At 57.3% G+C, this 26,880-nt stretch overlaps 7 protein-coding genes across 7 annotated transcripts; 4 read left to right on the top strand and 3 right to left on the bottom strand.

Annotated features, from left to right (window-relative positions):
• The first annotated feature begins 314 nt into the window (after positions 1–314).
• Positions 315–2,485, top strand: MYCTH_2306041 (uncharacterized protein). The gene is made up of 2 exons (XM_003663788.1): positions 315–640; positions 708–2,485. Exons 1-2 carry the CDS (start codon positions 340–342, stop codon positions 2,384–2,386), a joined length of 1,980 nt encoding a protein of 659 aa, XP_003663836.1. The 5' UTR covers positions 315–339; the 3' UTR covers positions 2,387–2,485.
• A 2,829-nt stretch (positions 2,486–5,314) lies between these two features.
• On the top strand, positions 5,315–9,398 carry MYCTH_2306038 (uncharacterized protein). The gene is made up of 2 exons (XM_003663787.1): positions 5,315–7,322; positions 7,377–9,398. Exons 1-2 carry the CDS (start codon positions 5,495–5,497, stop codon positions 9,356–9,358), a joined length of 3,810 nt encoding a protein of 1,269 aa, XP_003663835.1. The 5' UTR covers positions 5,315–5,494; the 3' UTR covers positions 9,359–9,398.
• A 374-nt stretch (positions 9,399–9,772) lies between these two features.
• MYCTH_2306036 (uncharacterized protein) lies at positions 9,773–13,207 on the bottom strand. Its single transcript, XM_003663786.1, has 2 exons — positions 12,852–13,207; positions 9,773–12,789 (listed from the first exon to the last, which is right to left on the bottom strand). The coding sequence occupies exons 1-2, from the start codon at positions 13,022–13,024 to the stop codon at positions 9,897–9,899; spliced, it is 3,066 nt and encodes a 1,021-aa protein (XP_003663834.1). The 5' UTR covers positions 13,025–13,207; the 3' UTR covers positions 9,773–9,896.
• A 1,305-nt stretch (positions 13,208–14,512) lies between these two features.
• On the top strand, positions 14,513–19,890 carry MYCTH_2306035 (uncharacterized protein). Its single transcript, XM_003663785.1, has one exon. It carries the CDS (start codon positions 14,682–14,684, stop codon positions 19,710–19,712), a length of 5,031 nt encoding a protein of 1,676 aa, XP_003663833.1. The 5' UTR covers positions 14,513–14,681; the 3' UTR covers positions 19,713–19,890.
• Positions 19,891–20,775: 885 nt separating this feature from the next.
• Positions 20,776–22,385, top strand: MYCTH_2306033 (uncharacterized protein). Its single transcript, XM_003663784.1, has one exon. The coding sequence runs from the start codon at positions 20,831–20,833 to the stop codon at positions 22,370–22,372; it is 1,542 nt and encodes a 513-aa protein (XP_003663832.1). The 5' UTR covers positions 20,776–20,830; the 3' UTR covers positions 22,373–22,385.
• A 1,615-nt stretch (positions 22,386–24,000) lies between these two features.
• On the bottom strand, positions 24,001–24,955 carry MYCTH_2306032 (uncharacterized protein). The gene has a single exon (XM_003663783.1). It carries the CDS (start codon positions 24,633–24,635, stop codon positions 24,045–24,047), a length of 591 nt encoding a protein of 196 aa, XP_003663831.1. The 5' UTR covers positions 24,636–24,955; the 3' UTR covers positions 24,001–24,044.
• MYCTH_2306031 (uncharacterized protein) lies at positions 24,922–25,979 on the bottom strand. Its single transcript, XM_003663782.1, has 2 exons — positions 25,206–25,979; positions 24,922–25,096 (listed from the first exon to the last, which is right to left on the bottom strand). The coding sequence occupies exons 1-2, from the start codon at positions 25,936–25,938 to the stop codon at positions 25,011–25,013; spliced, it is 819 nt and encodes a 272-aa protein (XP_003663830.1). The 5' UTR covers positions 25,939–25,979; the 3' UTR covers positions 24,922–25,010.
• Positions 25,980–26,880: the final 901 nt, after the last annotated feature.

Below are 26,880 nucleotides of genomic sequence, written 5' to 3'. Positions count from 1 at the left end.
CAGTACTCAAGACCCTACTCGTAGAGACTTTCGCCTAGCTAGGGTAGTTACTGCGCAACTTATGGTATGTAATTCGTACTGTACATACAATACCTTTCGCAGTCAGCTCTGTTTCGCCTGCCCAATCACACCCGTAGGTTGTCCGTGCACGCCGCAGATCCCGGCCGCTACATACACAAGGATTCTTCCCTGCCAATCAAGCACAGTTCTCCCGATTCTATCCACATTAGCTCGTTCTCATGCTTGAGCACGTCACACCTACATACACTAACCCCTTTGGCTTTTGTACTGCAAGTACAACAGCGCAATAACTGGGGAAATCATAGCCGGGACTACGATATGACTAAAGTTGGGTTCCCCCGAATTCGCGTCTTGGCTTTGCTTTTTATTGCGCTGTCGCTAGGTCTGGTGGGCACACTACTCGTGACCCGTGATGACGCGCGTCTCGAGCCTTTGCCATTAGCACACGGGCGGCCAGATCCCAATGCTAGGCCCGCCATCAAGACGGCATCACCCCGCGAGACAAATATTAAAGAATGGAGCTTTGCGCCACCGCGGGTTCCCTGTGTTGGCCCAAGGGGATTAGTCCTGGGCTCAGAGGAGAACGATGACAATCTGCGTGAGAGCATCATCGATATCTGTAAGTTGACAAGCTAATGTATTTATCGCCCTCCTCCACGAGTTTTCAGTCTGACCGCTTATGGCAGCGTATCCGCGCCCATTTGTGGGCTCCCACGAAACTCTGGGCCTGGGTCAGACCTGGATGACAGCTGCGGAACGCTATGGACCGTACGGCTGGGAGGAGGAGAAGCCGTCTTACGACAGGATTAAAGTGGCTTGGAACTCGACAGATTGGGCAGCCTTGCAAAACCAATGCCTGGAGCGAAACGCCCGGAGATTCAAGGACACAACGCCAATACGTCCGACTGAGAGACGCTTCCGTATGCGCAAGCCGGGCGAGGAGGTGAGGCTGCCGGCTATCCATCCGCAAGCGGCTGAGCACGTGCCCCGAACTGCCATCGTCTTCCGCGCTTTTGAAGGCTACAACTATACCAAGGAGGACTTGGTGAATCTTCGCGCGACCATCGCAGAGACAGCTCTGCGGTATGGTGGCGAGTACACCGCCTTCATACTCGTCGACGTCAAGAACAAGGAGCGGAATATCTTCTCCAGCGAAGAAAACTACCAGCGGGCTGTCAGGGAGCTGGTGCCCCCGGAATTCCAAGGCATGGCAGTCCTGTTCGACGAGACTCTGCTGCAAAGTTGGTATCCAAGAATCAAGTCGCACATCACCACGTACCAAGTAATGCAGCCCCTCCAGCTCTTCGGATTGTTCTACCCGGAATTCGACCACTACTGGCAGCTAGAGCTAGACGTTCGATTCACGGGGCATGCAGGACGCTATCTCGCGGCCATGTCGGATTTTGCGCGCGCGCAGCCTCGCAAGCAGTCGATAGAGCGGAGCACTTGGTTCTACATGCCCACGTTCCACGGCAACTACTCGGACCTGCTCGCGGCTGTCAACGCGACCCTTGAGGGCGGAGGTGGCCTGGGGTGGGACATGAGAATCCAAGATTTTGAGCCCATCGGACCGCGGCCGCCCGTCGACGACCCCCGGGACGACAACTTCGAGTGGGGCGTCGGCGAAGAGGCCGATTTCATCGCCGTCGGCCCCTGTACGCACGTCCAGTATATGGTTGACTGGGCGTGGAGGCATTGGTACCAAGGGCTCAGAGCCGGCACAGGAACGCCGCGCTGGATGTGCCAGCCAGCCATGGGCCGCGCCAGTAGGACGCTGCTGCTCGCCGCGCACCACGCCCAAGCCGTCCAAGGTCTCGCGGTGCATTCCGAGGTTACTCTCCCGTCCTTTGCGCTCTGGCACGGCCTCAAGCTCGTTGCGCCGCCGCATCCGGTCTACCGGGATCCGCAGTGGCCTCTCGACAAGATGAACGAGATGTACAACGGGCCTGGCGACGTCGAATCCCACAAAAAGCCGGGCATGGTCGGCATGGCCAGAGGCGAGGCAATCTACCGAATCACGCCGCACGCCTACATCACCACGTCTGCGTCCTTCTGGTATTCGTCTGCTTTCCCGGACAAGATCTACGACGCGTGGCTTTCCCGCGGGTTCCGGGGCGGAAACGATAGCGATGACCTGCCGTATCTGCTCTGGAGGAGCGAGGATGGGAAGATCTATGCTCCCAACATGATGCTCCATCCCGTGAAAACGAATGAAAACCTGATAGACCTCCCGGCCGGACCGGGCCCGGTTGCGTATGCAGCTATGGGCGGCGTGGTCGTCTTCATTTTGTGCCTTGCCGCGGCCGGCCTCCGGTGGTGGAGGTTAAGGAGAGGCGGCCTATTATACACTCCATTGAGAAGGTAAATCGGGTGGTTTAACGTCATGAAGCCATTGGAGGTGTATTAATTATGTAACGGCTGAGCAAGTACCTAATTATTAATAATAATACGGATTGATCTTCCAACTTTATTATCTTCTGCCCCTTGATGATCATTCTGTCCATGACGAGCCGTACAAGGCGCATAACCGTCCCAGGCAATCTAACAACCAAAGAGAGTTGAAAGTGATAACGTACACTATCCAGAGACTACCTCGACCAGGATAAAACAGGGCAACGGATGCTGGTTAGAGCAATGGATCGTATAGTTGCTCAACCTCGAAGGAAGAGCCCCCTTCACCAGGTTCTAGCTCGCTGTTTCTTGGGGGCCAGTGCATTACCTCAATACACTACTCTTCTATTACAGGTATTAAATAAGGTTCCTCGGTAATTATGGTAGATAGGGGAGACAGCTCCGAAACGGACACAAGACATAGTATATGTTGCGGGCGCGCCTTAAAACGTCTTCATTGTCTTGAATTGACGCTAAGTTGTTGAATGGTGTGACCGCTGAAGAGGCGAAGAGCTGCAGATCACGTCAACCGTGGTCTCGCAGACGGCCGTATATGATGCATTGCCATCGCCCGGCACCTCATGACTATAGCTTCAAATGATACAATGCCTTCCATGTCCAACTAGTTATAACCTCAGTTTATTGAAAACGCATGGGATTCATGAAGACGGTTCTGAGCGTGCGACTACTCGCAGGTGATCTTATAAGCTCTGTAGGGGCGATCGGTCCAGAGGCACCCGGTATTAGTCTCTTTACAGGACGGCCTCTCATGACCGCACAAGGGGTCCTGGAAAGCCGTCACTAATTATAACGATACATCGGCATGATCAGCTTCTTTGTAGATATATGGCAGTCGGTCACGACCGCAAAGGATAGCACTAGGGGTAATGATTCGTGCGCAGTGGTCAAGAGACGAACGTACCGCGTCATCCCTCGCGAATCGTTTTGATCTCGAGGGCGCGTGTCTTCAGAGAAAGAGGAAGACACTCGTCGATCGGTTCGGCACGAGAGACTGTTCCCCAGGTGTGGGCACCGGATGCACGGCAGTCCCAGTTTCACATCTGGAATTGGACCGCGTGCTGGAAGCCGTCGGTTGGCGCGGCGGTTGGCGCGGCGTTTGTGGCGCCAACCAGAGCAAGAAGAAGCGGCAATGAGGCTGGTGAGTTGCATCCTGTTTTGAACGTGTACAAAGCAACAAAAGCGGGTGATGGTTGCTCCAGTCACCGAAAGCGAAGATGGGATGAAGACATTCTTGAGTGCAGGCCAAGTAGCATCGGCTCTAAGGTCTATCTAATTACCCGCTAATTTCTGTCAAAACCGAACCCCTTCTACCCATGGCCGGTTGTGTCGGGGGATCACCGACAATACTTGGGCAAAACACTATCTTTATGCCTGAATCTCGTAGGCATGAGAATTGAAGAGGTGGCGGATGATGACCACGCGCTCCAGGCCGAAGATTTTCAGGAGACACTAAAACCGTGTTGAGGCATCAGACAACTCCAAGGTTTAGCTCCAGATGGCGGTGAAGCCTTCGGTAGACCACTAGAACTCTCGCAGGCATCGAAGGGTGTGGTAGACTGGGCCCTACTAGGGTTCCCAGCCCTACCAGGGTTGCAGCCACCTACATCTTCCTACAGGATGGCCCTGGACGACCTCTTCCTTCTTCCTCCAAATCCATCCTCACCACTATAGCAGAGATCCGAAGATTGTTGATTTCGTATCCATCCATCCATTCCACAAAGGGAGAAAGCTTAGTAATTTCCAACTACAGGCTGCAGGGCTCTGTTTTGAGGGGGGAGGAAGGGGGAAAAAGCATGCCGCGATAGCGCGTCCATGATCCGACAAACTTGGCCCATGTGGAAATTTGTCTGCCATAACCCCCCGTTCTATTTCGTGTGGTTGAATCTTTTGAAAAGGCTGGGGGGTACAACTCCCGACATCAACGGGGTAAATCGCCATGGTACTAATGCCCCGAGGCTTGATCAGCTTTTTCCAGCCCGTCTGGTATCTGACACCGTTGGCCTATTGCTTTTTAGCCCCATGCCTGCCTTTAATTATCGATACTAGTCCCTGAGTTCTCCTTTGAGTCGTGAACTGTGCCCATGTAATTAAGCATCAACTTGCAGAGCTTATTATCCGCACACTACGCATAACTGCTCGACCCAACATCTCATCTCCGAAAATACAGACGTTGATGCCGAACAACCTTGTTTATTTGTGATAATAAACAAAAGTCCTATATTTCTGTGTGATTCAGGCCACTACGACGGAGGTATCCGATTGATTTCAATCCTCCAAACAAACCCATGTGCTCGTCGCCGTTTCGGAGAAGTGGGTCTGTCGGAGCCGGCCAAGTCGGACTAACAGACCCCACATTGCCCCGTTTCAGGTGCCAAAATCACGTGCAGCACCCAGGCCAGGTCCAAGGCAACGGCTTTGGTGCAACCCAAACGGGACGCGTTGCTGGTGCGGGATTGGTTGAGGCACCAGGCAGCAGCGTTCCGCACTTCTCTGGTAGGCACCGAAATAACGAAATGGCAATTCGCCTCGACAGGTCGTCGCCGCTTCAACAACGCCATGGATCGTAAAAGCTCCTCTCCTGTTTGTCGTCCGGGGTCCCGCTGAGTCTCTATTAAGGGCTGTCAATTGCAGCAGGGAGGTCCTTTTTGGCAAACCCGCCCGCCCTCTCGTGGATTCCCGAGAACCGTCTGTCTGTCCCATTTTATCAGGGAGTTAATTACCCCTCCCATCTAGCTTTGGGCTCACAAGCTGCACTTGCTACCGTAACGCGCGGCTTCTTCACCGGACAGTCAGCACTCACACACCCAAAAGCGCGCTCGCTCGCTTCTTCAACACCTTACTCAGCCGAACGGGCCTGGGTGGAACCGCGCTACGTTCACCGCAAACGGGAGCCGAGCAACCAAATTGAGGAGCTTTCGAATCACTTTTGTGCAACCCATGGACTGATCATCACGTTCATTCACATCCTGTTTTGGCGCCAAACGAGACCGCCGCTCGAAGCGGCCGACTTTTGTTCCTTGTCCATCAACCATCTGGACAGCTCGCCATTTGATCTCCCACCATGGACTCCTTCATCCCTATGGGCGGCGTCCAGCTGCCGGCCTTCCAGCGCCGGCTGAGCCGGTTGTACAACGACACCAAAAAGTCGTCCGACTTCGTCAAAGAACCCGTCCACCATGCCGAGGCTGATCCGGAGATCAAGGCGCTCCACCGCAAGTTGCGCATCCAGAAGGACCGCCTTGTCACCTGGGGTCTTGAGTGGTCCGATCCCAGCCAGTCGGCCGAGGTGCTGATAGACTCGTCCCTCAACAAGGCCGGGCTCAGTGAGGTTGTCGGCAGCATCATGTCGACCATCAAGGACATTCTCGCCGAGGCCGAGCCGCTTTGGCACAGCTCGCGCCGCTTGGCGGGTGAGAAGGTCGAGCCCGAGGAAGCCGCGAAGAAGGGCGAGAAGATCCGGATGGTTGTCTGGGACAAGAATCGGTTCGAGGATCTCATCCGCGATCTGACCACCTCCATCGACACTCTGTATGATCTCTCTCGGACGAGGTCATCGCAGGCCTCGGCCGCTCTGCGTCAGAGAATGCCTGCCCCGACTCCCGCCCCAGAGGACCTGCGCCCGTTCGAGTCGTCCAGGATCCAGACGCCCCGACAGATCGATCCCAAGTCGTTGACCAACCTACGCTCCTTGCAGGCCGAGCCCATGACGGAGCTTGCTGAGCAGGAGCGCCCTCGCGAGATTGTGTTCATGAGCAAGCAAGCCTACGCCGAGCTAACACAGAGCACAGCCGGCGGGCGACAGCCGCATGCTCCGCTGCTTCTCGAGTACGCCCCCTTCGACCCCATCTACTCGATGACGGGCATCTCGCCATCCATGGGGCGTTTCGAGAAGGTGTCGGCCGGTCTGCAGCAGGAGCCGCAACGGCCACCCGGGTCGTGGACGGGCTTGCCGCGCCTGCTGGGCTACTTCGAGGACATGGACAACTCCAGGTTCGGCCTCGTCTACCAGTTTCCGCGGACTTTCAACCCCGTCACCTTTGAGCACCTCACCCAGAATCCCCTCTACAACTTATGCTCACTTTCCGACCTGCTAGCCCGCCCAGATTTCGAGCCTAAGCTCGAAGCCAAGTTCCGGCTCGCCGCTAACCTCGCGAACACCGTCTTTGACATGCACGCGCGGGGCATCACCCACGGAAACCTCATCAGCGAGAACATCTCGTTTTGCAATGCGGTCGGAACAGACCCCGAGGTCAGCGGGATCACACAAGGCGAGGTAGACATCAGGCGGCCCCTGATATCGTCCTTTGACATCTTCTCGGACCCGCAGTCGCAGGACGCCCCCAAGCCCTACTCCTTGTACAAGCACCCGCTCGACCCCAGAAACAGCACCCTGTCGCCCTTGGCCAATAATGCAGACTCCAAGACCTTTGACCTCTACTCCCTCGCCATGATCCTCCTGTCCGTCGGTCTCTGGACCAAGCTCGAGAACCTGGTGCCAAATACGGAGTCGCCGACCCTGCCGGAGTCGGTCCTGGAACAGCTCGCAATCCGCTGCGGCTCGCTCTACATGAAGGCCGTTCAGACCTGCTGGAATGCCGTTGACCAAGAGATCGCTGGGGGTCAAACCACCGAGCAGATTGTGTCACGCGTTCAGTTCAAGGCGAGCAGGTACCTAGAGGCCTGCTGTATCCTGGATGGCGTCAGCAACCTAGAAGAGCGGCTGGGCGATGACCTTGGCGAGCCTCGTCCAGAGCCCGTGCAGCCCGCCACGGCGGGCCCTTCAGTGCGCAAGTCCGAGGATTCGCCCTCGTCCCAGAAACCGGAAAGCAAGCCTGAACAACGCAGTGCGGTCGAGTCATCCCAGGAAGAGGCGCAAGCGGAAAGTCAAGGTGCGTTCATCATCTTTCCCAACATACTAGGGACCCGGACTAACGACAGCACAGCCGAGGAGTCCATAAGGTCGTCCAAGAAGATGCGGCTCTATCCACACGCCCCCCTCCCTCCGGACATAATCGAGAAGTGGAACACGGTCTTCATGCCCCAGATTAACTCTGCCCTGCGCCACTTCTATCGCAAGAATCCCGAATCGGTCGAGATATCGCTCGAGTCGATTGGCGAGAGCCCGCAGCAGACCAAGCCGACGGTTCTTGTTGTCTGCACTTCCGTGGGAAAGGTCAAAGCCATTCTGAAGAAGAAGCTGGGTAACCTATTCGACGGCACTGCCGGCGTGGCGCTCAAGGTGTGCCGGGGCCAAGTCCTCCGGTCACGAAAGCAGCCCAGCCGGAGCATGGCGAAGTCAGTTGACGAAGGACAAGAGGAGGTCGTGGCGGCTAATCCAGGATTTCAGGAGCGACCGAGAAATGGTGCCAGCATTGGGGCCTGGATCGGCGACCGCCATCTCCCACCGGTGAGCCTCGGCGGTCTGATCATGGTGGACAATAAGCAGTACGGGATGACTGTTCACCACATGCTGGATGATCCAGACCAGGTAGTTCAAGCGGGAAAGGGCGGCCCCTCCAGAAGCATGGCCGGACCGAGGTCCGACCTGGCGGCTTGGTATGCTGAGCAGTACGAACACAGCGAGCCGGACCCCGACAGCGGGAGCGAGGTCTACGCCTGCGAGTTTTCGGACTCGGACTTAGACACTCTGTCCGAATCGGCCATCACCAGCGACTACTCGGATGGGGAGGAGGAGGAGGAGGAGGAGGAGGAGGACGAGCAGTTCACCGAGCCTGGTGACATTCCGGGCGTCGAGCCGGGTTGTGGCGATGGGTACATCATCACGCAGCCGGCACTCGACGATGTCCCAGAGGGCTTCTACCCCTCCGCCGAGACGGAGGACGAAGACCACCTGGACACCTACTCCGTCGGGGAGGTGTATGCATCCAGCGGGATCCGCCGCCGCACCGAGAATGGCCTGCTCCACGAAATCGATTGGGCCTTGTTCGAGTTCAACGAGGATCGAGCCCCAGACGGAAACCTCATCCCGACCCTAACTCCCGCGCCCAAATCTGAGGGCCGGCGGCGGATGTCTTGGGAAAGCGAACCCGCAGATGACGAAGGCAACGAGTTTTCCTTTGTCCACCCAACGTCGGTCGTCCCCTCGTCCAGCCTGCCGGGTCTCGAGGTGCAGTGCATGGCGCGCACAAGCGGCTTGCAGACCGGCCAGGTCTTGCAAGCCATCGCGTCGGTCAAGATCTACGGCCGCGTCTCCCCGAGCCACATTTACCAAGTCGCAGGAACGTATCCGCCCCAGTCCCGATCCTATCCCCGCCCACGGCGGCCCGTCCTCCCGATGGGCATCCCCGGTGATAGCGGCGCGTGGGTGGTCGACCGCGAGCAGGGCGCCGTGTGCGGGCACATCCTGGCGTGGAGCGAGCGGAAGCGGGTCGCGTACATCTGCCCGATGGACGTGCTGATGCTGGACATCGCCGAGACGCTGGAGGCGAACGAAATCCGCCTGCCTGGAGGGGAGATCATATTCTCGCGCAAGCCGTTGTCGACGCTGGCGGGGCCGACGACGCGGGAGAAGAGGGGCAGCGCGCGGATGTCGACGCAGTCGAGTCGGCTCAGCAGGGCGAGCGGGCTGAGCCGCGTGTCGGAACAGGGTTCGGAACTGGACGACGACGACAGCGAGGACGCGGCGTCGAGCCTCGTGTCGCCGCTGCAACAGAACCGGCAGTCGGTCCAGAGTAGGCGGTCCCGGTTGAGCCAGCGGAGCTCGTATCTGGCGCATCCTCCGCAGCAGCAGCAGGACGATGTTGATGCGCTAACACCTGCGCCGGGGAAGAGCACTCGCCACGACCATGATGATGAATCTTACGATGAAGGAGTCGAAGTAGAATTGCCTCCCACCAAGGAGTTCATGGATATGCAGCTGTCTGAAAAGGACGTTCCGGTCGGCATGATGGGATGGATTGCTTGATACCACTGATGGATTAAAACTTTCCCGTCGGATGTAATTCTTGCATTATTTTTTGATGTTCAGCGTATATAATTTCGTAACTATGGAAAGTCGTCTTGCTTCGTCCACTCGCGCTCCCTGGGTAGAAACATGTTATGTCGGACCTGCTCCATTGACTCAAGCGATGTAATTAAACGTAGACCGGTCGCCGGCGCCAACACCCATACAAGATCTGACATGACAAGGACACAGGACTTGTAGGCCGTGTAAAGAGAGGGTATAAGATGGTGATACAACAAAGGAAAGCCCATGATACAAATAGCTTAGCTGCCACCTCCATCCGATCGACCCGTCATCCCACCCTCACCTCTTTCACTCCCGGTTTATAGACAAGCTCTTGCTGCGTCACTAAGATATGCCAGGGATTTCTCGGAACGCGTAATCATCATCTCGCATCATCCCCAGGTCTTTCCCTTCCCCCACGCTCTTTATTTTGTTTTGTTCCATCTTTGAAGTCTTTTCTTCTCCCCTCACGAACTCTCAGCTCCCCCTGCACTTCTCACAATTCATCTTTGAGGCCAGATGCCTTGTCCTTGACAGCGTCGGTAGCCTCGGCCAGGCCGACCGCGACCTTGGCGCTCTCGTACTGTTCTTCGGCCCACTGAAGGCCCTGCTGCAGCCGCTCAGACGCGATAGACTGGATTTGTGACCACTCTACCGCAGGTACCGGGAGTTCGGTAGGCAGGATGCCAGACTTGGTTGTTGTAGAGCCATAGAGCTGGTCCGACGCGCCCTTGATCGCGTCGTCGAGACGGGAGCTTGCCGAGGCCATGGCCTTGCTGTAAGCGGCCGTGACGGACGCCAGCAACTTTTCGTGGGCCGGCTCCGGGGTACCGCGAATTTGGGCAGATACTATAGACAGGGCTTGCGAGTACTGGTCATTGGCGAGCGACATGGCCGACGTGTAGGCCGACTTCAGGTCCTCGCGCATGGACTCCATGGCCGCCGACACATCATCGTCCAGCGTGTCCTCGTCGAGTATCGGTCTCCGGTTGGGGACGGATTGGGCGGCCGCACCGAAGATCGCTGGCCTCACGGTCGCCGTCTCGGAGACGGGCAGGGCATCTTCTTCCACACCCAGATCCCCGTTGTCCTCGTGTTCTTCGGTTGACCCGCTCTGCTCAGTGGGTAACTCAACCGGGCTAGCCTTGTCCTCTCCGACATCTTCCACCTCCTCAGTAGAATTGCCAAGGATTACTGGGGTCTCGAAGATCATGCTCGAGGCATTTTCGGGTTGCTCTACGATTTCCGGTTGGTCTGCGACAATTGGGGTCGGCTCGGATGTAGCATCGGCAACGCTTGAGAGTTCCTCTGAAGCAACCGAGAGCTCTGAGCTCGGATCCACAGCTCGGGCCGTTGCCTGCTCGCCCGGTTCGGAAGCGTCTTCGCTAGAAGCGACAACCCCTAATTTGGTGGCATCTTCAGTTCGAGGCACCTCCGTTGGACTAGATTGTGAGTCTTCTAGGACCAAGGAGGCTTCGACGGCAGGTTCGGACGACGGATCCGAAGTTTCAGAGGCTATGGAGACGTCCTCCGAGTCCGCTCCTTGCTCCTCGGAACCGCCCTCGGCTTCTTTCGACCCAAGAACGGCGCTGGACGCCTGATTCGCAGCCTCAGAGACAAGACTGACGCCTTCGCTTATCCCGTCTAACACCGAGTCCTTGGCCTCCTTGGCAACGTTGCCAATCGCTTCAGCCGCGCTAGCCGCAGCCAATTTCGCAGCCTCAACTGCCTCAGCAGCCTGCTGCATCAAGGTGCTGTCAAACTCGGGAGTATCGTCGCCAGCAGTCAGCTTCCAATTAGCGACCTGCTTCAGGCGGGCGAGCTCCTTGGCAGTTGAGGCGGCAACTTCCATCGCTTCATCTTCGATATTCGCCGCCTCGATCTGGGCAACCTCGATACTAGGGTGGCTGATGACATGGTTCCGGAGATCGTTCTTCCACTCGTCAAATCGGCCTTTGAGTTGATGATACTTGGCCCAGTCCTTGTACGTGATGCCGTCGGTCCATGCCCACTTCATGCCAATCTTCTGGAGGGCCAAATCTCGAATGTTCTCCAGGATTGTAAAGTGAGTCTCAGCGGCTTGCGTGACAGAGTTCTGAAGCTCCTTCTCATACTCTTCGCGCCATGTGCGTACTGCCTGTCCCTTCTCCTTAACTGCCAAGCCCGCCTTTCGGACAGCCTTGACAATCTGATCTTGGGCGTCTTCAGGCGTCGCGCCGCCCTTCTTTACAGTCCCGATGATCTCGATAATGGCGCTCCGAAGGGCGCCAAGCTCGTCAACGGCAGTTGACTGCAGCCGGTCGAGGTGGGCTTTGCCCGTGACCCTCGCGTTCTGCCGCATCATGGTCTTCGTAATTTCCTGGACCCGATCGTCGATCTCGGCAGCAGCCTCATCGGCGGCCTTGGCATACCGCTCCTGCCAATCCTTGAGGTCGGCCGCCACGATTTCCCGGGTCTCGCGGCGTCTGGGGTCCTCCTTTTCGAGGTTCTCGTCAACCTCGGGAGGGGGGATGGGCTGCAACGTCGACCTCAATCTAGGAGACTCAGCAGCGGCGCGATCCTTCTTGGTCTCAGTGGCGCTGGTTGACGATGATGACGACGGCGCATATACCGACGTGGAGGTGGCAGTAACCGAGACCGCAGGCTTAGTAAACGAGGACGTGGTCTTGACCGAGGCGCTGGTTGAGGAATCAGTCGGTGGCTTGGGGACGGACTTCTTGCCGGTGCTGTAACGACCCAGGCGCTTGCCTATCTTGACAAGCTGGGGCTCGACATTCTCGACATAGATAGCCCTGATCTGTGGTCCGACCGTTCCATTCAGGAAATTGTAGGTCTTGTTCCATGTCCAGGCGCAGGTTGGGAAGATGGTGTTGCTGGCAAAATTCGACGTCGCGCGGTACCCCTCCACCAGGTACGGCTGCATGTAAAGATACGCGGGCACCAGGAATTCGTGGTAGGTTTGGAGGCTGTTGGTTCGCGCAATCTCGTAGTATGGGCCAAGGGCGGTTGTGATGGTGTTGACGTGGGGAGCCAGTTTTTCGTCGTACTGCGCTCTGGCAAGACTCTGATACCTTTTCACCTGAGGCTGGACCGTCTTCTCCCACTGGACTTCTGCGAACGCCTGCACCTGCTGCAGGCGCGGGGCGCCGTACTGCCTCGCATAGCCCCAGCTCGGCGCAATGATTTTTTGGTCGACGATGTTATAGTAGGGCCGCACCGCCTCGACGTATGGTGCCGCATACGCGTCATAGTATGGCTCGACATGGGGCGCGACGACGTGTTTGAGCTGGAAATAGGGCTTGCAGATGCGCGGAGAAGTGTCGTCGCAGGCGTCCAGGCTTGCGGGGCATCGAAATAGAATCGTCAGGATGGTGTACCATGTCAGCAGCCTATATAAGACGGTCAGTGGACGTGAAGGCAGACAGATCATGGCTGACGGGGGCGGGCTTACCGTGCGGCGATGCTGAATGTTCGGGAGAACAATCCGGGCCCGCGGGGTTTCGTCCTCGTCTTATTGCTCGGCGCGTGCCCGTTCACTGGGGACTTGGTTGCGCCATTGATACCGTTCGCCGCCCTCGAGCTCGAGGAACTTGAGGTCCTCGGAGTGCCGTTCGTGTCGTCCATGATGTGGCGTGGTTCAGCACCAGGCTGATCACCAAAAGCCGCGACAATGCGTCGCGCGACCGAAAGGCGTCCGTGTCCTCGTGGTATCTGTAGCTCAATAGCGTCCTGTGGGATCGCACAGTGAGCTCTTGTCGAACGCGCGATGGGTGAGCAGCTTGGGCAGCTTGGTGCTGGTCAATTTGTAGTTGATCGGTCGATGCCGGTGAAAACGAACCTCGGAGGAATTGCTCGCTATTCGCACCTCGATTTCCCTTTGGTTTATCGCATGAGCTGCCTGCTTATCGCGAAGCCAAGAGCAGGGAATCGAAGCCCTAAAAGGTTGTCGAAGGAATCCGGGTAGCAACGTCAGGAAGCTTCTTTTCTGTGTTAAAAGAAAACGTCCGACGCAAGAAGGATAGCCTTCAAAGCAACTTTTGCGATGCTCCGGGCTTTGTCCCGGGCTGTTCGGTGATGGTGTCGCCTAACGTCAATCAAGCAGAAGCTTTGGTTTTCGGTGTTGGCGTGACGCAGCAGCAGTGACTTGCCCCACGCACCGATGCACGTCATTCGCAGCACTCCCGCCGATCTCGAGGGAGGAAAGGGAATAAAAAAGAGAGAGTTCAGCTGCTCCTGGCCTTAAACAAGTTTATGGGCTCGGGTTTCAATTGACTTAAAATTCGAAGAGCTAATCCTGTTTTATTTTATCTCTCGGGATCCTACCAAACTGTCTCAGGAGTCTCGGCAATCGCTCTCCGTCCTCATTCCGGGGTGTGTTCGAGGAATTGCCCATGCTGTTTCGAGCAGACCTTTGTCCTGTCCAACCCTGCATCTGGCAGCTGAGCCGAGACTTATCTGGCAGGAAGTTCCGGGTCAATAAATAACCCCAAGACCTGCGAGCGCACCAAGTAGGCAACAGTTATTGGGAAGACACTAGATATCGCGGCATAGTTTTCATCCACACATACTGCATACGTACGGTATATACCTCGAATTTTTGTGCCACTTGTTTGTTGGCTGTCGCTATGCGAAAAAGTCGAGCAGCATAAAACGCCCCAGGTGCTGCAAGGGGGTTGCTTAGGCCCCGTTATCCGCCCCTGCCATATTTCAGACATTCCTCACAGTAACTTACTTTGTAAGATACCTTACCTCGCGTACTGTACAGTACATCCACTCGGTACCTTCCTGCCGCGCCGGCACCTTAACACTACCTACCTACATAGTAAGCTAGTTCGGACTCGTGAAGTCATTGTTCTTTGCTGTGAGGCACGTGCACTGCCCGCGTTGCCCCCGGTTTCTTGGCGCACTATTGGCTGATGCTGGCCAGGCCTCTGTGGGGTAAGTACACCGTGTTCATGTTTCCAACGCTGGATAGACGTTTTTTCGATTCGCCATCTCCAACAACGACGACAAACGCACGAGGATTCTGCGTTTGGTCAGCACTGCTCGTCTGGCGTCCCTTCAATACGGATAGGGAAAAGTGGTTATTTTTGATACACCTCGATTTTCACTGGCCGTTGCTGTGTTTTCCTCGATTGTTCCACGGCCGCTACCGACTTTCCTAAGCGACGTTCAGCGACGGCCTTTTGGCAACGACGAGAACGATCGCCGGCACCATCGAGATCCTGCCGACCATTATCCTCCCGCCCGTCTCCCTGATGGGAGCTAGGCTTATCTCGTCATGACGTCGAATGGCGTGCCCGTTAACCAGCCGCCCGACCCGACCCTCGACGCCGTAATGGATGGCCTCCCCGAACCCTTTCCGGCGCCCGACCCGACTCGGTTTCCAAATACGCGGCGCCGGATATCGTCCTCGGCTACGAAGGGCTTTCGAACGAACCCCCCAGACTCGCAGACTTCCGATCCTGACACATGCCGCATATGCAGGGGAGAGGGCTCAGAAGACGAGCCGCTCTTCTTCCCCTGCAAATGCAGCGGGAGCATCAAGTATGTCCACCAGGACTGCTTGATGGAGTGGCTTTCACACTCGCAGAAGAAGCACTGCGAGCTGTGTAAGACCTCTTTCCGCTTCACCAAGCTTTACGATCCCAACATGCCGAAATCCCTACCAGTCCATGTGTTTCTCCGGCACACAGCCAAGTATCTGCTCCGCAACCTGCTTGTCTGGATGAGGGCTGCATTGGTCGCCAACGTTTGGTTGGTTTGGTTGCCCTATTTGATGCGCACCATATGGTCGTTTCTGTTCTGGATCAGCGACGAGGGGCTGGGCGGGAAGGCGGTCGTCTCCGGAGTGGGTAGTGGCGAGTTTGACTTGATTGCTGGAGCCTCGCACAACTCCAACGTGTGCCCCTCCAGTCCGCTATTTGCGGCGACTACCACCGTCGCCTCGATTGGGGGTGTGATCGACAACCTCCCGCCGGAATCCGCAAGGTTGGTCAAGGGCCTATATGGCATCAAGCTGACATCCAGCGACCCCATCTATTCCGCCATCCTGCGACTATTCTTCGGCCCCGTGGCCACCAGAGACAAGCCCGCTGTCGGTTTAAACGCGACTGGGGCCGCGCCGACGCCGAGCTTATATCACAAGTCCCTGCTCAGCGACGTCGACTTTCTCCGCAACCTAACGCGACATCCGTCCATCAACCGGGCGGTCATTCACGTGCTGGAGGGCCAGATCATCACCATCCTAGTCATAGTGTGCTTTATCCTTATCATCTTGGTTCGAGACTACGTTGTACAGCAGCAGCCCGAGATCAACATGCGTGCCGCCTTCGCCGCGGTTGAGAACCCGGTGCAACCCGCGGCTGTGGAGCCGGCCAACGCTGAAGTCCAGGCCGAAGCGGAACCAGATGACGAACAGTTTGAGGATGTTCTAGACGAGACGACATATGCTTTCGACGATACAAACAGCGAGACTGCGGACGAAGATCTGAGGGCCACCCTCCGCGACCGTCTCCCTGACGAACCGGCCGAATCCTCTTCACGGCCGATGTCCCCAAATCTCGTGCCACCGACTATCCCGGCCCAAGGAAATGACATGCAAGGACTTGATCGGACGACAATACAAGAGTACCTCGACATATACCGCGAGGCGGGCGGTAACCTGGAAGAGGTTTTGAGGATCGCGCGGGAGCGCAACCTCGAGGTCAAGTTGGACCATTGGATGCGGTTGACCAGATCTATGATGGCACGCCAGCGAGACAACGACGCAGTCAGAACTGACCAGGCTGAGCCTTCGGGATCAGTAGCCCTGCGTGAAGAGAAGTCGGATACCAATCCGTTCGGTCCACTAGTCGACGAGTCAGAGACAAGCGAGGAAAACAACTCCAAGGGGAAAGAGATACTGGTAGAAGATGCAGAAGACACCTGGGGCCAGCCGATGGGCCTCCCCTTGCGGCCGAGGGCGCATACTGACGGCCCTTTGATCAATAACACAGTCAACCCCTTTGCAAACAACAACTGGTCCTTTACAGACCTACCTCCAGACCCCCCATCTCGAGATTCGGTGGTTCCCGAATCTGGGATTCAAAGGCCGTCCGAACACGCCTTCCCAGCTTGGGAGGCACCAGAATCCTCAAGCGACGCGACCGCACCTCGCGACCGCGGGGCCTCAACCGATGATTCTTCGCAGGCCCTGCCCGTTGGCCCCGATTCTCCAAACCGAGCGGACGCGCAGCCAGTGCCCCAAGCCCCCAATGCACGGGGCCCCGCAGGTTTCATAGGCCGGATTGCCGATTTTATGTGGCGGCAGGTTGACGCTATTGATCCAGATGACCTTGCTCCTGTTGATTTCCTTGGCGATTTTGCCGAAGATGAACCCGAGGAGGAAGTCGTGGAAAACGCGCCGGCCAACGAAGCGGGGCAGGATCGGCAAGGTGCCGATGCAGCGGGTGGACTCGACGCCGAAGCGATTGAAGATGCGGAGGACCTGGAAGGCATTTTGGAGCTTCTCGGGATGCGCGGCCCGGTCGCCGGCCTGTTCCAGAATGCCATATTCTGCGCATTTCTCGTCAGTATCACCATCTTCGTCGGCGTCTTCATCCCGTACAACATCGGCCGCGTCACGATATGGGGACTTGCCAACCCCATGCGCATCGCTCGGATGCTCTTTAGCCTCTCCAAGTTTCTCCAGGACTGCCTTCTGCTATTCTTAGGCTTGGCATCCTCGACCATCTCCGAGTCATTCTACTTGCTGAGCCGGGCGCTGTGGCTGTCGTCCGTCGCCGACTACTCGCTGAGGGCCGTCAATGCGTCGTGGTTTATGGCGCTCGGCGCTGCAAACAGGATCGGGGCCGGCTTCGTGACTGAGTTGCCCCTGATATCTGCATCGGAAGTGCGCAATTTCTCTGCCATCAGCCACGCTGCGTTGTTCGTGCTGAAGGACCGCATCGTCCTGGCCTTGTCAAGCTTGTGGCACTTCGTTGAGTTCTTCTTCGGAGGCGACTATACCGTCAAAGGTGCGGAAGCATATGCCGCAGCCGCAAAAATACTAGTGTTTGTGAAGCGATTGTTACCAACCGTCTTCAATCCGACTTCGTGGGTTCTCAATTTCGACCTGCCCAAAAATACGGACACGATCAATCACGAGCTTGCCTACTGGGCCGGCATGGACAGGTTCTGGGCCACGCTCGCGGGGTACATCGCCATCTCGCTCATGGCCGCGCTCTATCTGCGGCGAGGTGCTCCCCTTTCTACCACCCAGGCAGCGCAAGAGTGGGAAGCGTCCATCATTGACGGACTCAACCAAGCAAGCGGGGTCATGAAGGTCATTCTCATCATCAGCATTGAGATGCTCGTCTTTCCCCTCTACTGCGGCATGCTTCTCGACGTCGCTCTGCTCCCGCTCTTCGAACACACGACGCTCAAATCCCGCCTTCTCTTCACCCTCAACTACCCGGTCACATCCATATTTGTGCACTGGTTCATTGGCACCGGCTACATGTTCCACTTTGCGCTCTTTGTGTCCATGTGCCGCAAGATTATGCGCAAGGGCGTGCTCTACTTCATCCGCGATCCGGATGACCCCGAGTTTCATCCGGTGCGGGACGTGCTGGAGCGTAACGTAACGACGCAGCTGCGTAAGATATTGTTTTCGGCGTTCGTCTACGGCGCTCTGGTTGTCGTCTGTCTCGGTGGCGTCGTATGGGGCTTGTCTGTGTCCCTTCCGGTCTTACCGATTCACTACTCGTCCAACGAGCCGGTGCTCGAGTTTCCGATCGACCTGCTGTTTTACAACTTCCTAATGCCGTTCGCCGTCAAGTTCTTCAAGCCAAGCCGCAGGCTCCATGCCATGTATACCTGGTGGTTCCGCCGGTGCGCTCGAGCTCTGCGGATCACGTGGTTTCTCTTCGGCGAGCGGCGGGTCGATGAGGAGGGCCAGCTCATACTACCCCAGGATTCGCCTGATCGCAACCTTCCATTCTGGAGACGGTGGTTCCTCGAGGTTGACAGCAACGGCCGCGTTGTGGCAAGGTCGTGGCGCGGTATTCTTCAAGGCGGCACGGAGAAGAGTTTGGCAACGAAAAAGGAACGCATTCCACGGAAAGAGAGCTTAATTCGGTCCGGTCAGCTCATCCCCGATGGACGGTTCGTCCGGACGCCCGCGTCCGACCAGGTCAAGATTCCGAAAGGCGCCGCGGTGTTTCTCGACGTGGACGAGAACAACAAGAGACTAGACAAACTGCCCGAAACAGACATCTACTCGACCAAACAGTACCAGCTCGTCTATGTGCCACCCCACTTCCGGTTCCGTATCTTCCTCTTCATCCTCCTCATCTGGATTTTTGCCGCCGTTACGGGTGTCTCCATCACTATAATTCCACTCGTCTTTGGCCGATGGATGCTCAAGCAGCTGATCCCGCCGCACATTCGCACCAATGACATCTACGCCTTTAGCATCGGCATTCATATTCTCGGCTCCGCGTCGTACGCGCTGTTCCGCGTACGGGCCATCTACAGCACTAAGAATTATCTGGCAGCGGCCCTGGGAGCCCTCGGCCATCGCGATGTGTTCCGGAGAACGTGGCATGCAGTTAGCCGCGCTGCCCGGGTCGCCTTTACCTACTTCTTTACCCTGGTGGTGTTTCCGCTCCTCGCCGCGTCGCTGTTGGAGCTTTACGCCCTTGTTCCTCTCAACGAGGTGATGTACGGGAGTGTGCTCAGGCCTGGCTTCCCAAACTCGGTCGCTGCCGGAAGCGTCAAGCCTACAGTTCCGACGCATACCATCCGCGTGGTCCAGACCTGGACGCTCGGCCTTCTCTACCTGAAGCTGGCCATGCGCATCACCAACACGGTGTTCAGGGGCTCACGTGTCTCTAACGCGGCAAGAGCCGTGATTCGACGCGGGTGGCTGGACCCAGATGTCTCGATCCTCACACGGGTGTTCGTCATCCCCGGTCTGACGATATGGCTAGTTGCCGTGGCGACGCCATTGCTTCTGGCCAAGACCGTCATCGCCAACGGCTTCGCGCACACTTTGATCAGGAACTTCGTCACGGGTCCGGTTCATGAACCGCCCGATCAGGCACTGTACGACGTGTTCGTGGTGCTGATATACCGCATGAGCTTTCCGTTCGTAGCGTTCGTCATCCTCGGCGGCCTATCCCTGTGGAGCATGCTTGGCGTCTTTCGAAGCTGGCAGGTGCGGATCCGGGACGAGGCCTATCTGATCGGCGAAAGGCTCCACAACTTTGGCGGGACAAACGCGTTCCGGGACCGGGCCGTGTGGAGACATGGCCGACGAAGAATTTGACTCGACACTGCAGCGCTCGCTTGTTTTGGTGTTATGCTGGCCTGCTTCCTAGTTTTATTTCAAGATGAACCAAGCTTTTCGTTTCAAGTTCCGGTTTCAAGGTTGCCCAACTTCTCTCCCAAATCGCAGATTCGGCGTTATCGGTGTCACCAAGGTCATGTCTGGGATGATTTCTGGAAAGGTGTCGGAGCAGTTGTTGTGTTATTATGCATTAATAGGTGTGCATCGATAGACTTCGGTGATGTTACGATAGGGCAAGGTTCGCTCGGAAGGTGATAATGTGTCAACATAAGCGAGTCTTGTATGTACACCTGTTTCCACCATCGAGGGCTGTGCTCGCCAGTGCTTAGGCCACGATGCACGAGCATCCTCTACGTAACTCGCGAGTCAGTTGTGGGGGAGAGCGGGTCGGAGGAGGTCTTATCTGTGTAGTTCTGCTCCTTTGTTATGGCCATGCGGTGGCCGCGGATGGGCACGGTGGGCTTCTTCCTTTCACTCGCCCTCTGACGAAACTGCGACGCGTTCTTCTAGATGCAATTTTTGCCGAGCAGGGGGCTGGACTTCACACAGCGGGGAGGTTAGGGGGGTGGAAACGTCGGTCTCACAGATCAGCGATCATGGACAATGCTTCTCGCCGTCCTTTTTATGGCTGTGGAACTCTCTGCTATTGAGGCGAGCCTGACTCAACCAACTTCAGACCAGCCCCTGGCGTTGGGCATCTACGACAGCCCCCGGGCAACGATTGAAGGCTGCGAACCGGGTAATAGTTCTATCTCCCACGAAGTATCTCGCCACGTCGGCCCCTGAACTGAAACGGCAGCGGTGGAGAGCATCTCGAGTGGGTGCTATCAACCGGGTGAGAAAGAGTGGCGTATATTAATCGAACGCTAGATGCTGATCGCGGTTTCTCCTGATTTCTTTCTGAACTTGTCGAGTTTGGCTGCGCTGATCCAGGTTGTTCCTTTCTCTTGTTTCTAATTATTCTTTCATTTCATTTCGTTTCATTCCGTTTCATCTCGTGTCTTCCGTATTTGTTTGGTTAAAATCTCTCTCTCTCTCTCCCTTTTTTTTTTCTTTTCAGCTGCTGGTCAGTCTTGTCCGCTCAACCAGTAATCAACATGTCAACACCGCGGCGAAGCACATATGTGTACTCTGGTACCGGGTACCAGCCATTCGCCGTTCAAGAGGACCGCCCGCTTCCTGACCCGTACCGGTCTTTACGCGGCCCTCCACCTGCCCAAGCCGAGGAAGCGGGTTTTCAGTCCAGCCAGTCGACCATCCGGGGTTCACCCACCGCTTCGGGCCGGTCGTCTACGGAATACAGCGAGAGCTATGTTGGAGACATTGAAAAAAGCCTGCATAACGACACCGTCCCTTCCCTCCCTCTCCATTCTCTCCAGTCAGACAATGGCAGCCATGACGGGGAGCAGCAAGACAAGGAGAAGTACGGAGCGCCGGGTGTGGAAATGAAGTCGACAACGACCACCACCGGCGCTGCTGCGGACCACTCGGGAGAGACGGGAGCACGAGCACGCCCTAAGCTGCCCATCCGCGAGCGCCTCAAGCACTTCACGTGGGCGTGGTACACGCTCATCATGTCCACGGGCGGGCTGTCGCTGCTGATGCGCGCGCAGCCGCACCAGTTCCCCGGCCTGTTCCAGATCGGGCTGGCCGTCTTCGTCATCAACATCGTGCTGTTCGTGCTGGTCACGTTGGCGCAGATCGCCCGCTTTGTCCTGTTCCCGGGCATCTTCGCCCGGTCGCTGGGCCACCGGCGCGAGGGCTTCTTCTTCCCGACCTTCTTCCTAGCGGTGGCGACGTTGATTACGTGCACGCAGCGGTACTGCGTGCCCGAGGACGCGGACGAGGCCCGGGCGACGGCGGGGACGCTGCTGTGGCTGCTGCGGGCCGCCTTCTGGACCTACCTGTTGCTGGCGACGTGCGTGGCCGTGGGCCAGTACTCGTACGTCTTCTCGGCGCACAGCTTCGGCCTGCAGACCATGATGCCGACCTGGATCCTGCCCATCTTCCCCGTCATGCTCTCGGGCACCATCGCCTCCGTCATCGCCGGATCCCAGCCGCCCGAGGAGGCCGTGCCCATCGCCGTCGCCGGCCTGACCTGCCAGGGGCTCGGCATCGCCGTGGCCTTCATGATGTACGCCCACATGGTCGGCCGGCTGATGCAGTCCGGCCTGCCCGACCGGGAACACCGGACCGGCCTCTTCATGTGCGTCGGCCCGCCCGCCTTCACGGCGCTGGCCTTCATCGGCCTGGCCACCGGCCTGCCCCAGGACTTCGACCACGACATGGACGGCTTCGTCGACGCCGTCGTCATCGAGACCATGGGCCTGGTCGGCGCCGGCTTCCTGTGGGCGCTGAGCTTCTGGTGGTTCGGCATCGCCCTCCTGGCCGTCCTCCAGAGCCCGCCCGAGCACTTCCACCTCGGCTGGTGGGCCTCCGTCTTCCCCAACACGGGCTTCGTCCTGGCCACCATCTCGATCGGCAAGGCCTACCACAGCGAGGGCATCCTCTGGCTGTCGACCGCCCTCTCCGTCGTCCTGCTGCTCACCTACCTGTTCGTGCTGTACCATCACGTGCGCGCCGTCATAGTGCAGGACATTATGTATCCGGGGCGGGACGAGGACGTGGAGGATCATTAATAGTTTGCGGTGTTTTTGTTTTGTTTTGGTTTGTTTTGTTTTGGTTCCGTGTCAGCGGGGACTGGCGAGTGCGGTGACGGCACTGCAGCGGTCAGGGCAGCAATGCCAGGGCCAGCCACTTCGCATCTCTACATATATATTACATATATATTACACTGCGGATGGAATAAGAGCAGCAACAAAAGAAACTCGATAGATCAAATGGGAACCTGTGTCTTCCGGGCAAGCAGAGTTATCGTGATGGGGTCAACGGTGACCATCCGTACATACGCTGAGGGCAAAACAATCAATAGGCAATTACTTCATATATTAATTAGTACTCCGTACTGAATACTTATTCGTCCTACTAATAAGGATTTACAAGATAAGAAAACGACATGGATGACTACAGAGTACTCCGTATGCCGATCCAATATCCCGCCACCCTTGTCACCCCTGCCCCCTGCCCCCTGCCCCCTGCCCCCTGTTCTTGCCAAAAAAAAAAAAAAAAAAAAAAAAATTCTCCGGGTGCTTAATTCTCACTCGGCTGAAACGGATGATCTGTCGCAATCGTGGCATGTTCCACTGTCGGTACTGCTGCGCCTCCGGCATTGCCGGGCCCACGTGGCCGGGGGGGGGGTCGCATAAGTATACTATAGGCGGCAGGGGAGCAACTTGGCTAGAATCTGGTTGTGGAAAGTCTTAACAAAGTCCTCGGACTGCTGGGACAATGGGACACCGACGGCGTAGGACTGATAGTACATACAGGATCATGGCTCAGTCACAAAAAGCCATCCCCTCTCCCCTCAGCTTGTCCTTCCTGGTCGTCCACCCGCCGGAAGAGCTCCTGGACTCTGTCTAGTGGTAGCAGGTCTTCCCTCTTGCAAGCCGACCTTCTTGGAGTAGAAAGCGGCCGGCATGTCGGACAGGTCCAGGCTCTCTCTCCGTCTGCCAGCGATTCGAGCCAGCCGCTCACCACCGCCACGACGCTGCCGTTGGAGACCCGGGCCGGTATGTCGGCGCCGGGCCGAGTCCTCCCCGCTGCGAGTGTCAGCATTACATTACACGCATGCTTGTATGTCCGCGGCTGGAGGTCTGGAGGAGAAGGGGGGGAGGGATGGGAGATTAGGGGGAAAGGGTCAGGGGAAATGATTGCCAAGTTGTTCTCGAAAATGAGTGTCGAAATCTACAGAGGAAAACCACTAATTACAAAGGCAAAATGTTTCCAAGAAGGTCTTTTCTATCGTCCTGGTTTTGTCTTGACTGCTTGTCTTTCCCCTTCCTTCTTTATGGTCACAGACCTGCCAAATGACGTGAGTACATTGGGGCTCAAGCCAGGCACAGAGCCCCGAGGACTCGGAAATACCATGGGCACTGAAGAACGGTTGCCCCGAGGAGGGATTTCGAAATATGTACGACACCAGGACGCCCGCCTTATAATGAAAGTTGGTTGGACAGGGTTACAGGACAACAATAGTCTAACGATTGTATCGGTGATAGAACCTTTGCTCGCTCTCGCCATCCCATGCTCCCACCATAAGCAAGAGAAACCCACGACTATTCTGTCGGCCCTCGCACATGTTGAACGAAAGATATTGAGTCCCTGGTACACGCCATTAAAGCCATCATTTCGGTATGCCCCATATGTGCACCGAGTTGCTTCACCACCCCTTCCTCATACACTCGCCATCATTCACCAGTTCTCTCCACCAACATCCGGAGCGACCTCCACAAACCTGATCGGTGACGGACGCTCTCTGCCGGAGCAGGACGGGGAATGGCGTTGAAACTTGGGCGAGAATCGTGGTTCAGACAGGTCCACATCCCCGGCCTTGTCATTCTCCCCGCTCTCCTCAACCTCGCCGGTCTCCTCGCGACCCATCACTTCGGCCTCTTTCATCTCCCCGTTGTGTTCATCTTGCTCGCCTCCACCGACCGCCGGCACGTCCCTGGCTTTCCCGGCCTCCTCCTCCTCCCTCTCCTCCTCCTGCTCGCAACGCATAAGATCGTCGTCGACGTCGCAGTAGACTTGATCGCCCAGCTCGTCCCGGAACTGGCCGAGGTCCATGTCTCGGGGGAGCCGGCCGGCGGCAACCGAGGCTCCGTACATGGCGCGCATGCGCCCGGCCTTCTCCGGGGACCGGGGCGTCGCCTCGAAGGGGAAGATGGAGGGCTTGGCGATGAGGAGGGGCGTATAGTCGTTCCAGTGGACGGCCAGCTCGCGGCCCGCGTGCTGGGGGTCGCGCTTCTTGCCGATGTTGAACCCCCACGCCATACCGCCCATGGTCAGGAACAGATCCTGCTCGACGATGGGGACGCCCTGGCACGTGCGCCGGCCGAACCCGAACTGCGAGAAGCCGCTCAGGTTGGGGTACTGCGTCAGGGGCTCGCGGAAGGTCGGGAAGGACGGGTCGAGCCAGCGGGCCGGGTTGAAGGTTTCGGCGTCCGGATACGTAGCTTCGTCACGGGTGATGCCCCTTAGTTTTGTCAGTTAGTAATATTTTGGGAGTGTGTATTGTGTAGAACGGAGACTGCTAAAAGGGAAGAATGCTAGGGAGCGAAAGAGGTGAGGCAAAGGAGGGATCATCAGAACAAGGTTCGAAATAAAACAAGATGTAAAGGCATCAAGACGGAAAGAAATAAGGGGGCCACGCAGTACTTACCACTCGAGAGCGTGGATCGTGGCTCCGGCCGGGATGAAGTATCCGTTGTAGACATCGTCTGCCTCACTCGCATGCGGGATACCTACACAGCACGAGAACGCCTCTTAGCTGAGTTTGACCTCTTTGTGTGCGCGCTTCTGACAAAGAAAGGAGGAGAGTGAGGTGTGAGAGAGAGAGAGAGGCCTGCATACCTGTGGGCACGGGCGGGCGCCAGCGGATGACCTCCTTGACGACGGCGCGGAGCAGAGGCAGCCGCTCTCTGTCGTCCCACTGCGGGCAGGCGCCGCCGCAGACGGCGTCGATCTCGTCCTGGAGGCGGCTCTGCCATTCCGGGTAGTGCAGCATGGCGAGCATGTACGACTGCAGCGGGCTGCCGATGGTCAGCGCGCCCGCGATGGCCATGAGGCCGACCACGTTGACGGCCTCGGGCACGTCCCCCCACCGCTGCCGAACCCGCTCGTCCGGGTCCTCCTTAGTCTCGAAGAAGGCGCGGACGAAGCTGGGGCCGGCCTGGCCGCGGTCGAGGCCGTCCTGCACGAAGGCGAGGTTGGCGTCGAACAGCCTCATCTCGAGCTCGCGCCGGCCCTTCTCTTTGCGCTTCCACGGGCTCAGGAGGAAGGGCAGGTGGCGGAGGAAGTTGAGGACGTTGGGCAGTGACCCGGACGGGCTGATGGTCTCGAGCAAGCCCAGAGTCGTGTGCCGCAGGATCTGGCCCGGCTGCGGGGTGCCCCAGCAGAGGCGCGACACTGTTCGGCTGGTGAGCTGCTCGATCCATTCGATGTACTGGTCGGGCCACAGAAAGAGGAGGTACAGGAACCGGTCACGCTCCAGCGTCGGGTATGAGTGCAGAGAGGCAGAGGTGCTCGTGTGCATCAGGAAGTTGCAGAGCTTTCTTTGGCGGAACCACGCCGCTTTCCTCGACATGTTAGCTTCCCAGTCTCCATAGCCAGGACCAGATACTCCCCCCCCCCCCGCCTTTTTGTTACATAGGGGCCGGGCTTACCTGTCCTTCCCAGCAAGGCGAGATAAGTACCACTGGTGCGGTTATCGGGAAGGTTGGGGATCATAGGCCGGTCCGAGTAGATCTTGGACCGTTTGGAGAGAAGGTCGCGGGCGACCGATTCGGAGGATATCCAGACATGGACGGTCCCGAACATCTTCATCTGGTAGATCGGGCCATACTGCTTGCTCCACTCGAAGAACTTTAGCCATGACGTTTGCGAGGGCACGTCGTGTACGCGCCCGATATACGGCAGGCCTGGAGGGAAGAGAAGACGAAAGGGGGAGGGGGGAACAGGTTAGCACGAAACGAATAAGCCCGGGTGGGTGCTGGTGTCGGCTTACCTCTCGGCCCTGGCAACCGACGTGCCCCTCGAGGCAGCTTTTGCCCTTGGATGTACCCTGGTATTACCAAGAGGGCGACTACCAGGATCAGGAACAACGAGATGACCATCTCCGAGCAAGTCGAGTTGGGCCAAGTGGAACATAACGAAGGCCCCCCTTGTGCTGACAATAATGAGCTCTCATTTCCGTGGAAAAATGGCCGCGTCATAACAAGGGGTCGCCGACAGAAGACTCTAAAGTTATAATCCTCTGTATATCCCACCTTTGTTCGACCCCGCCCCAGCACAACTCCAAGTTGTTGATGCATGTTTAACGCAACACGCAGCTGACTCTTGCAGAGTCCCCCCGGAGCGGACGGGAACACTGATATGCAGCCGAACAACACAGACTCTATCTGAGAGAGGGGGTGCTGACCAGGTGAGCTGACTGGACGATTGGAGAAAAACAGCGAAGGGGTGCTAGCGCATCTTTTTACTTGCGGGTTCTTCTCAGGTAAAGGCTACGGCAGGGGCAGCACGGGCG

The sequence above is a fragment of the Thermothelomyces thermophilus genome, chromosome 4, assembly GCF_000226095.1.
Source record: "Thermothelomyces thermophilus ATCC 42464 chromosome 4, complete sequence".
Classification (NCBI taxonomy): domain Eukaryota; kingdom Fungi; phylum Ascomycota; class Sordariomycetes; order Sordariales; family Chaetomiaceae; genus Thermothelomyces; species Thermothelomyces thermophilus.
The sequence above is the reverse complement of the archived record's forward strand: the minus strand, read 5'-3'. Positions and strand labels throughout refer to the sequence as shown.

Excerpts from the sequence above, each read along its gene's own strand:
- MYCTH_2306041 (XM_003663788.1), top strand. The coding sequence starts at position 340 with ATGACTAAAGTTGGGTTCCCCCGAATTCGCGTCTTGGCTTTGCTTTTT. Across the intron at positions 641-707 it reads TGAGAGCATCATCGATATCT|CGTATCCGCGCCCATTTGTG; the intron begins GTAAGTTGACAA and ends CGCTTATGGCAG.
- MYCTH_2306038 (XM_003663787.1), top strand. The coding sequence starts at position 5,495 with ATGGACTCCTTCATCCCTATGGGCGGCGTCCAGCTGCCGGCCTTCCAG. Across the intron at positions 7,323-7,376 it reads GGCGCAAGCGGAAAGTCAAG|CCGAGGAGTCCATAAGGTCG; the intron begins GTGCGTTCATCA and ends ACGACAGCACAG.
- MYCTH_2306036 (XM_003663786.1), bottom strand. The coding sequence starts at position 13,024 with ATGGACGACACGAACGGCACTCCGAGGACCTCAAGTTCCTCGAGCTCG. Across the intron at positions 12,790-12,851 it reads ACATTCAGCATCGCCGCACG|GCTGCTGACATGGTACACCA; the intron begins GTAAGCCCGCCC and ends CGTCTTATATAG.
- MYCTH_2306035 (XM_003663785.1), top strand. The coding sequence starts at position 14,682 with ATGACGTCGAATGGCGTGCCCGTTAACCAGCCGCCCGACCCGACCCTC.
- MYCTH_2306033 (XM_003663784.1), top strand. The coding sequence starts at position 20,831 with ATGTCAACACCGCGGCGAAGCACATATGTGTACTCTGGTACCGGGTAC.
- MYCTH_2306032 (XM_003663783.1), bottom strand. The coding sequence starts at position 24,635 with ATGGGCGGTATGGCGTGGGGGTTCAACATCGGCAAGAAGCGCGACCCC.
- MYCTH_2306031 (XM_003663782.1), bottom strand. The coding sequence starts at position 25,938 with ATGTCGAGGAAAGCGGCGTGGTTCCGCCAAAGAAAGCTCTGCAACTTC. Across the intron at positions 25,097-25,205 it reads GCGCCCGCCCGTGCCCACAG|GTATCCCGCATGCGAGTGAG; the intron begins GTATGCAGGCCT and ends CGTGCTGTGTAG.